The sequence below is a fragment of the Salvelinus sp. IW2-2015 genome, linkage group LG16 (assembly GCF_002910315.2).
Source record: "Salvelinus sp. IW2-2015 linkage group LG16, ASM291031v2, whole genome shotgun sequence".
Taxonomy (NCBI): domain Eukaryota; kingdom Metazoa; phylum Chordata; class Actinopteri; order Salmoniformes; family Salmonidae; genus Salvelinus; species Salvelinus sp. IW2-2015.
Genome location: NC_036856.1, coordinates 7,275,376 through 7,286,346, shown reverse-complemented (window position 1 = coordinate 7,286,346; position 10,971 = coordinate 7,275,376). Strand labels below are relative to the sequence as shown.

At 43.3% G+C, this 10,971-nt stretch overlaps 1 protein-coding gene across 1 annotated transcript in view; it reads right to left on the bottom strand.

The window, feature by feature from the left end:
* The window catches only part of LOC111975913 (rab GTPase-activating protein 1-like), a 179,181-nt gene that overhangs the window by 135,107 nt on the left and 33,103 nt on the right, over window positions 1–10,971 (bottom strand). The window contains 4 exon segments of the mRNA XM_070447710.1: window positions 2,459–2,585; window positions 6,592–6,758; window positions 9,470–9,572; window positions 9,828–9,894. Coding sequence (XP_070303811.1) covers window positions 2,459–2,585; window positions 6,592–6,758; window positions 9,470–9,572; window positions 9,828–9,894 — 464 coding nt within the window.

Here is a 10,971-nt window from a genome sequence, read left to right as displayed (position 1 = left end):
ATTCATTGCTTAATAAAATGGTTAAACATTTCTACGTGGCGTCTTTCTGAAGTGTGTGTACTTTACTGTATTTATACTTGGGATACCGCTTTCAACAGGAAACTCTTCTTTTTTTTTATCACTGGAGGACGTCTAAGCTTTTTGCAAAGCAGGGTTACATCGTCTTTATTTAAGCGCCAAAGCTGAGAGATCTTTTTATAGGTTAAAACATTCCAAAAGTGTATTTTATTTTTGCTAATTTCAGTGCAAAGATATTTCCTTATTTTATTTAGGTAAAGCGCTGCCCACCTGTCCGGGTGAAGAATAGCCGTACTGTTAAGCCTCTGTGCTTTGGCAGTCGTTCTGACGCTGGTATCACACAAAAATATGGATGAGTTTAGCTAATTCTAGGTATAGCCGACCAACCATTCCCAGGCCCTTTATTTCATTCATTATGTCATCCACTGTTCTAACGCCCTTGCCTCTCTTCAGCTCTGGTAAAACAGCAAGCTGGTATCTGCCCTAGTCCATGCAATAGTGGGCAGTCACACATTGGAAGTCCTCTGTGGACCATACATTTGCTTTTGACGTAGCGGGGAGTAGAGTCTCGACGGATTGGTGCAGGCACATCTCAGGCAGGAGAGGAGGGTGAGCGGAAAAAAAGAAACCAAGTGCAGAATGCAGACTGTCAAACGATATGCAACTAAGCTGTTGAGAGGCGTAGTTGATGAGTCCCTGTAGGCTGTAGCTAGGAGAACACTGTGACTGACAAGTGAATCCACCTGTCGCAGCGAGTGTGGGGGTGACACTGGGACAGGGTCGTAGTCACTAGATAAAACAGGCAGAAATTGGAGGAGGTACTATGTCAACTTGTCAAGTAAGCGTGCTTTCTTTACCATTGCAAAAGTTTTTTTCTAAGTCATGAACTAATGACTATGTCTGGTAAAGGTGTTCTGTGCTGCTGCTTTGAAAGTGATGTGCCGGGCGTCACACCAGATTGAAAAGTACTGGGGGAAATGCCAGCTCGCTAGACATTTTCTGGCGGCTCTGGTTTGTGTACTTAGAGTGCTGTAATAAGAAGAGGGTTTGTTTATGTTTGTTTACTTTCACTAGTCATTAAATCCCTAGAAAGAAGTCTGAGGATGCATTTTGTGTCTTGTATCTTTGCCATGTAAAACCTTTTGTTTTCTTACTCCTCTCATGTATTTGCATCTGACTGCAATCATCAATATGACCCAATTTTCCCAACTAAAAACCTTACTCATTCAATATTCATATTTTCAATAGGATGGTGGAAATGGGAAAACACAGAATGAGCATTCCTAAAATGAAGAGTGAAATCCTCTCGGTAAGTAAACCAGTGGCAGGCAGGGTGGCAGGCAGGCAGTGAGTTCCTTCCAGAGCTGTGCAGTGTTGAGTCAAGCCGGGGAGGGAGGGCGAGATGGGTACCAGGTGGTCTTAGCCCACAGCAGCAGTGCGGCYGTACCAATGAGTCAACCCTACTTAACCGGATTGGACTGTGCTCCAGTGAAACCACTGAGCCCTCCAGAACCCATCCAAAGCTTCTGGAATTCTGTCTCGCCTCAGCCTCGCTCGACACACAAAAAAATAAATAACTCCCCACTGTCTGAGACACACACACGCCTCAAACACACAGACACAAAAGCGCAAACACACACACAAACGTTCCCCCACAAACATCCACGCCTGCCAACACCTCCCCCTCACAGCGGTTCACACACACACACACACACACACACTAAATTAAACTTCACAGTTGATTCATGGCCGCCAGATACGAGGAGGGGGGCGAGCCTCAGGAAAATGCAAAGTGAGCCAACGTGTTGATAACGTTCAATTCAGGGGGAATATCTGGACAGATGATCTCATTTGTATGAGGTGTTCCCGCCACCGAGGAGAAACAATTGCCCGAAATATATAATTAAAACAAATGCTCCTCCAACAAGCTATTTGTGCCAAAGCAATCTATTTCTTTTTTTTCTCTCACCTTGTACACACTCTTTCTAAAAGCAATCTAAGTAAGCTCTGAGACGCAGGTCGTTTTTCTTTGAAATTGAACATAGCAAGTTTTTCAGCATTACGGCGGTAGACATAGTGTATTTTTCAATCAAGCGATATTAGGTAATACAATTATGTCGTCCGTGTGACTGAGGCGGATGGAATRCAATGTGCCGAGGCGGATGYAATTCAATGTGCCCAGGCGGATGGAATTCAATGTGCCGATGCATTTTACCTGGAGAGGTGTGCAAGCTCTCATGTTGACCTTGGAAGGTGATTGAAAGGCTAGCCAACAAAACAACAAAGCACTCTTAGTTAGTCTTCAGGGCAACGTTTATGGATGGATGGATAGATAGATAGAGCGAGAGGTAAGATAGAGAATGTCAAAGATGGAAAGAGAGAGACAGATACGATGATGAAATGAGGATGTAAACAGAGAGCGAGAGGGAGAGTTCAATACCTTCCTCAGGCTCCTCTTCCTCAGCCGGAGAGGCCAGACGGCCTCGTCCCCCGTTGCTCCTCTCAGTCTCCTTCTGCAGGCTCACCACCTCCAACATGGCATCACCCTGGCCACCCTTCTCACCACCCTACACACACACACACACACACACACACACACACACACACACACACACACACNACACACACACACACACACACACACACACACACCAAAGTCACATATGGTGCAGACATAATACAGTGGGAGGATTCATTTTGACACAGCACCAAGAAACAAAGTTAAACATAACTTATTACTACTGCAGCAGCATTGACGAGTCAATTCTACACGCTGAAAAAAAAATACGAATTTGTTCAGAGTGAGAGCTGTTGCGACAGTGTCTCTTTGGGTATCCTCAAACATTTTCAGAGTGCCTCCCTTTGAAACAAAATCTGTCTAAAGTTAGCCTCACCTTTTGCCACCACCCGAGGGGATCCACGGAAAAATATAATTACACGTACAGGAGGAAATTAAATTGAGCGGCGGCAGAGAGCGCCAAGGATCGCGCCAGACYTCTTTTGGCCAGAGTGTCTGGTAATAGGGTTCACAGGGAGCCTGCTGCAATCAGAGCACAGAGAGATTGGGCTCACTCGCCTATGCAGGTCACTTCTAAAGTTGGGCTTTGTCACATTGCACATTGGGGGTTTTGTAACACTGTTGTTGCTACTGGGGTTGTTTGGTCTCAGCACTTGTGGTGAGAGGTGGATCCATGACAACACTAATGCAAGAGCCCTATATGTAGCCCTTGCTCTGTGAACACATGTGGATCCAAGCTAACATTTTAGCACAAGGGCCATAATTGAAGACTATACATCTAAAAAAAGAAAATTGGCAATGCATTACCATAGTTGGCTAGTGCTATCAACAGTCATACATGACATATACGAGAACATTGGCATTTACTAAGGTTTAGGTAGTACAAATAAGGMGGTCACAATAAGCTTCGCAATAATACCACTTAGCCCTTGGGTAGGATCCTCCACTAACAAATCACCAAAGCCTTTCTATCTCCTCGTGAGCCAAGGCGCAAAATATGCTCAGAGAGGGCGACGACAATGGCTCCTCTAATTCCTCAACGCCTTAATGAGAGGCCCCCGGAACAAATACAAATCGTACTCAAATAATARTGGAGCTAGTGGCTGGGATTAGAATCTTGTGTAAACACTAGAATGGCTATCTTTTAATTAACTTTTAACTACAGCAGCCGCCATTCTTTGCTGCCTGCTGATGAGCTAACTATAGAGAGAGAGGCACACAGGCAGAGCCCTAATTACTACAGTGCGATAATGAGTGGCTGCCTCGTATTAGGGCTCCCAATYATACAAAGGCTATGTCCAAAATTACAAKCTAGTCCCTATGTAGTGCACTTCTTTTGACCAAGGCCCTGGTCAAAGGTAGTGTACTATATAGGGACTAGGCTTCCATTTGGTATGCATTCAAAGCCTGGAGTGGAGATGAAAATTCCCTTTCAAACAAGGAGGCAAGGGGCTTATGTTACTGACTTAGGGGCTTGTTTTGATTTTCTAAACACCTGCGGAAGGACCGGACAGGACGAGGATGCACTTGTGTGCTGGGCGTGGTAATTGAACGCGTCGAGAACAACGTCGCTCTCATGCATTTTTATTGGAGGAGTTCGGAGGGGGGGGGGAGTACGGGTCAAATGGATTGGGTGTGGATGTGTGCAGGCCTCGAATATCCCGACGGAATTGACGGTCATGGCCATCGATGCCCCCTTGCGTGGCCGTAGTGCATCCCTAAAAAGAAATCCATGCCTTACGGCTAAAGGGTGACTACTTCTATATACAATGCTAGTCAAAAGTTCAGACACACCTACTCATCCAAGTGTTTTTCTCTATTTGTACTATTTTCGACATTGTAGAATAATAGTGAAGACATCAAAACTATGAAATAACACATGGAATCATGTAGTAACCAAAAAAGTGTTAAACAAAATATATTTTATATTTGAGATTCTTCAAAGTAGCCACCCTTTGCCTTGATGACAGCTTTGCACACTCTTGGCATTCTCTCAACCAGCTTCACCTGGAATGCTTTTCCAACAGTCTTGAAGGAGTTCCCATATATGCTGAACACTTGTTGGCTGCTTTTCCTTCACTCTGCGGTCCAACTCATCCCAAACCTTCTCAATTTGGTTGAGGTCAGGTGATTGTGGAGGATCCATCACTCTCCTTCGTCAAATAGCCCTTACACAGCCTGGAGGTGTGTTGGGTCATTGTCCTGTTGAAAAACAAATGATAGTCCCACTAAGCCCAAACCAGATGGGTTGGCGCATTGCTGCAGAATGCTGTGGTAGCCATGCTGGTTAAGTGTGCCTTGAATACTAAATAAGTCACAGACAGTGTCACCAGCAAAGCACCCCCACACCATCACACCTCCTCCATGCTTCACGGTGGGAACCACACACGCGGAGATCATCCGTTCACCTACTCTGTGTCTCACAAAGACTTGGCGGTTGGAACCAAAAATCTCAAATTTGGACTTATCAGAACAAAGGACAGATTTCCACAAGTCTAATGTCCATTGCTCGTGTTTCTTGGCCCAAGCAAGTCTCGTCTTCTTATTGGTGTCCTTTAGTAGTGGTTTCTTTGCAGCAATTCGACCATGAAGGCCTGATTCACACAGTCTCCTCTGAACAGTTGATGTCTGTTATTTCAACTCTGTGAAGCATTTATTTGGGCAGGTAACTCTAATGAACTTATCCTCTGCAGCAGAGGTAACTATGGGTCTTCCTTTCCTGTGGCGGTCCTCATGAGAGACAGTTTCATCATAGCGCTTGATAGTATTTGCGACTGCACTTGAAGAAATTTGTTGAAATGTTCACATTGACTGACCATGTATTAAAGTAATAATGGACTGTCGTTTCTCTTTGCTTATTTGAGCTGTCTGTTCTTGCCATAATATGGACTTGGTCTTTTACCAAATAGTGCTATCTTCTGTATACCACCCCTACCTGGTCACAACACAACTGATTGGCTCAAACGCATTAAGAAGGAAAGAAATTCCACAAATTCACTTTTAACAAGGCWCACCTGTTAATTGAAATGCATTCCAGGTTGGTTGAGAGAATGCCAAGAGTGTGCAGAGCTGTCATCAAGGCAAAGGGTGGCTACTTTGAAGAATCTAAAATATAATTTGATTTGTATAACACTTTTTTGGTCACTACATGATTCCATGTGTCATTTCATAGTTTTGAGGTATTCACTATTATTCTACAATGTAGAAAATAGTAAAAAATAAAMAAAAAACCTTGAATGAGTAGGTGTCTCCAAACTGTTGACTGGTACTGTATATACACAGTGCCTTCGGGAAAGTATTCAGACCCCTTGACCTTCCACTTTGTTACATTACAGCCTTATTCTAACATTTGATGAGTTTTTTTTTTTATCATCTACATACAATAACCCAATAACGACAAAGCAAAAACAGGTTTTTGGAGATTTGTACGTGTGCGATGAGTATACGTTGGGATATTTATTACGTGTGCGATGAGGTATAGGTTTGGGATATTTATTATGTGTGTGATGGAGGTAAAGTTGGGATATTTATTATGTGTGTGATGGAGGTAAAGTTGGATATTTATTATGTGTGTGATGGAGGTAAAGGTTGGGATATTATTATGTGTGTGAGGAGGTTAAGAGTTGGATATTTATTATGTGTGTGATGGAGGTAAAGGTTGGGATATTTATTACGTGGTGTGATGGAGGTAAAGGTTGGGATATTTATTACGTGTGCGATGAGGTATAGGTTGGATATTTATTACGTGTGCGATGAGGTATAGGTTGGGATATTTATTATGTGTGTGATGGAGGTAAAGGTTGAGATATTTATTACGTGTGTGATGAGGTATAGGTTGGATATTATTACTGTGTGTGATGTGGAGAGGTAAAGGTTGGGATATTTATTTATGTTGTTGATGGAGTAAAGGTTGAGATATTTATTACGTGTGTGATGAGGTATAGGTTGGTATATTTATGTAGTGGTACTGAGTATAGGTTGGGATATTTATTATGTGTGTGATGGAGGTAAAGGTTGAGATATTTGGGATATTTATTAACTGGCCATTTATTTACCTGTTTGAGTTTGAGGTAGAAGGTCTCGCTAAAGGCCTTGCGGCTAAAGTACCAGAAGCGCTCATTGGCCGGGTAGACGCGCACCAGGGTCTCCAGCAGGAAGCGCACCGGCTCCACCACCTCAGTCACCACCAGGTCCACCGCAACGGTCATGTACACCTGCTTATCTGGAGAGAGACCACCACAGAGAGGACAAGGTCACACACTGGATGGAGGGGGTGTTTGTAGTGCCAACAGCAGTTCCAGAATGTATACTGTATCTGTCTGGGTTAAAGTGGGCGTTGCGGGTTGACACACTAAGTGGATAAAGTGAAATGGTAGGCTATTAGCTTGATTTAAATGTATGTTTATAGAACGCAGAGAAAATATATTGCCTGCTGTTTTAATTAGGTAGACCAAACGTGTACTCCTCAGAGGGCTTGGATTCCACCACTACCACCAGCTGTCAAACTAGCAACAGCAGCACACCTATTCTCTTATCTCACCCTTCCCAGAGAAAGAGARAAAGGTCCAATTTAAAACTAGAATCATATAATTACAACCAAGAAACTCAGCATCTTTAAATATCTACGAATTATTTAGAATCTAAGGAAACCGCATTCCAAGTCACAGCATGAGACAAGCTGTGTGTGATATATCGCAATGTAGTGCAGCATAAATCTAAGCTGTCCTCTAGTACCACCAGCTTCATCCAAGTGAAAAAGTGACGTCCGGGATAACAGATCTTGCAACATCCAATTTTTGGGGTTGAAAAAAACGGATTGGGAGAAAAATAAACACACAGATAGCAATCGCCGAGCTAGGAAACGGAGGGAAAAAMAACCCATTTCACAGTGAGAAGGTTTTATTATTGTAATTAACCAGGGGGGGGYAAAAAGTCTACAAAACTGCCTTGTAAAGAATGGCCTAAAAATAGATTCCAATTACCATAAAAGTCAAGCATAGCATGTTGGTTTAGAAAGATGTTTTAGGAAACGGCATCCCTTCAAGCTTCCGATACCACAGGACTACTTTCCCTGCGTGCCAAATCGCTGACAACAAAGAAGGATTTGTTTAGTTGAGACCGCTAGGGCCATTGTTTTTAGAAGTCTTGTCTCTCCCAGTTTTGACATGAAGTAAGCTGTGTGGTTTAATAGTGTAGAATCAAAGTCTTCAGTCCATGGTAGAAGGCTGTTTTTGTATAAGTAACAAATTATGTTCATGTTTTGTGGGAAGTCTTCCAGTGCATATAGCTTCATATTTCAAAAACCATTAGCTACAGTATATCAGTTAAAATCTATACGGAGAATTACTAAATGTTCTGGCTCTGGTTTATTATTTACACAAACACTGTAATATCCAATGTTTACATGCATGTTCTGCAAGCCAGTTATCACAACTACCTACTTCCTTTTCTACTAGTGAATGGTTTGTTTTCTTTGTGGAGGAATCGTGGCTTTGTAGTTTAGACTACCTAACTCCCCTGAGCTGGGTTGCTTTGACAAGCTGCCATATAGGTTCAAGTCAAACTTTCCTGACTTCCGAGTCAGCAACTCCGCAGCGCTGCTAATTTGTTTGATATAATGAGTTCAGTGAGGCGAGGTCTTGCACTTGCAGCGCTTGGCAGCGTCTTACTGTGCATTACACTGGGACCTGATATATGAAAAGGTGTCCAAACCACCCATGTTTTCAGACAGCCAAATTGGTTTGGGGCATATATCACTTATTTTGCAGGCCATCGTAGGGAATAGCTGGTATCAAATGTTAGAGGTGGTGACTATTTTGTGACTGTTCAAAGTAAGAAATGTTAGCACAATTTTAAGTCACTTGAAATGCCTTTAAAAGAAATGTCCTGTGTTGGTTGAGTACAAAAAAGAAATCATTACAAATCAAAGGTGCTAGTTATATAGGTCGAGTCTGGGACCACATGGACAGGACCATTAGCTACAATTAGCACAAATGAAAAGCTCAGCACCAGTAAAGTCTTCCACGTCCCCTTTCCTCGGTCTCTGACCCTGTTAACCACTGAGGTTGAACGCTGCTAGCGCGCTAAACCAATCGTAGAGCACAACCGCAATGTTGCTAATCTAATAGGCTTTCCCCAGCAAACGTCTGGAGGACATTGTGACGTTCTCATTAGGTCCCTTAAGGGTTTCGGTGCGACGTTATCCCACTGACGTTCTGTGAACATTCTAAGAAAGTCGAGTGTTGGTCCCAAGGGAACGTTCTCTGGGGGACCCTTGTCTAGTTCCATGTACGTTCACAGGACATCACTGAGGACCATGTCAGGACGTTCATTTTACTAATCCTTAGGACGTGGCATGATGGTCCTGAAAACATTCCAAAAAAGGTCCCGACATGGTCCTCAGTGATGTCCTGGGAACTTGCGGGGAACTACACAAAGGACCCCAGAGAACATTCCCTTAGGGACCATCACGCGATGGGAACTACACAAAACCTCCAGGGAACCATTACAACATCGTGACGACTTAAGGCGACCATTTTGTCACGTCCCAGGACATCCTAACGACTCATTATTGTTTGCAGGGTCTATAGCGGAAAAAACAAAAGAAGCAAATAAGTGCCTTCCCCCTGTCAATATCAGAAATGAAGCTTTAATTTGCCATCTCAGCCATCCATCTCCTCAGATGAAAATAGTAAGATAAACACTATAATAGTATAAGAGCTTTAATTTGTGTTGTTTTCTGCTTATTAGGCAGATGTCCATTAGAATTGATGAAAGAGTCATAAAATCATAAGAAACTGTCTGGCCAGCTATGAATGCGACAGCTAAGCTGGTTGGCAATGACATGCTTCAGTATGCTAGTGTGTGAGGCTGGTTGACAATGGCATGCGTAAGTAAGATAGGCTGGTGACAGGGTTGAGGGATGGTTCTCACCTTTAGGTGTGTCTTCATTCAGCACCTGGAAGGCAGCCATGTTGGGGTTCCATGTGCCCGTGATCACATACGACTTTCCATCCGAGCTCTTCCCCATGGACTCCTTCACATAGGCACAAACAGGGAAATGACATACAATCACGGTCAACAGGCCTCAAACGGCAAAGCCATTCCAATCAAAAGCCAAAGAATCAATTTTCAATTCAACTCTGTTTAACCTGCCCAATAAAGAGTACACTAAAGTCAACAAAAAGACTAAATAACTAGTCTCATAGTGATAGTTCAGTACATAGAAATGGGAGTGCTGTTCTGTAACCTGGTTATGTGAATAAAGGAAACCACCGTGATTGCTGCTCACCATGTCTAGAAGATGCATGTCACTGTTCCGAACCTTCTGCCCTGGGCTCAGCAACATCCCAAAACACCTGAGGGAGAGGAACACAGGTCAGGGCCAATGGATCAAGGGGGCACTGCAACTCACCTTCCATAAAACCCAAAGTTTGGGTTTTGGCTAAATTTGGATTCATTATAAAGACAAAACGGTATTTGCTGAGAGACTCATAATTGAATAAAATCAAATAATTAAAAAMAAATCTCCATCAGCGTGGCATTAGCAAAGCTACAGGTATATTTTGTTAGAGTGACCCAATTCTGAATTCTGTAGACTCTAGTCGAATGCTGGTGTGGGTGAATATGCATGGGTCTATTTATAAATTCAAAGAATCCAAATTAAACTACAGCAAAGCAGTGCCAATATCACTTGGAAACAGAGACCACTKTGTGCCTGTTTCTTATGATAGGTGCGCCATCAAGTGGTTGCGCTGAGAATCACTACTTCATTAGAAAATAAACCATATATTATGCTTCATCTGATGCGCTTTGATTTCCCCCCTCCTTCGTAAGGTTGACCTAGAACTTTCCTACACACGACATTACTGATGTAAGAAGGCATGACTACTATTATTGGACTCCCGAGTGCTTGAGGCATCACTACAGACACCCTGGATCGAATCCAGACCATCACAACCGGCCGTGATTGAGAGTCCCATAGGGCGGCGCACAAATTGGCCCAGCGTCCTCCAGGTTTGGCCAGTGTAGGCCGTCATTGTAAATAAGAATGTGTTATTATCTGACTTGCCTAGTTAAATAAAGGTTAAATTAAAACAAAAAATAATTCACAAGGCTTCAGGGTCAGACGGATTACAGGACGAGTACTCAGAGCATGCGCTGACCAGCTGGCAAGTGTCATCACTGACATTTCCAACCTCTCCCTGACCAAGTCTAACACCTACATGTTTCAAACAGACCACCATAGTGCTCAAGAATACCATGGTAACCTGTCTAAAGGACTATCGCCCGTAGCACTCATGTAGCCTTGAAATGCTTTGAAAGGCTGGTGAAGGCTCACATCAACGCCATCATCCCAGACACCCTGGACCCACACCAATTCGCATAACGGAATCCACAGATGACGCAACCTCTACTGCACTCCACACTGCCCT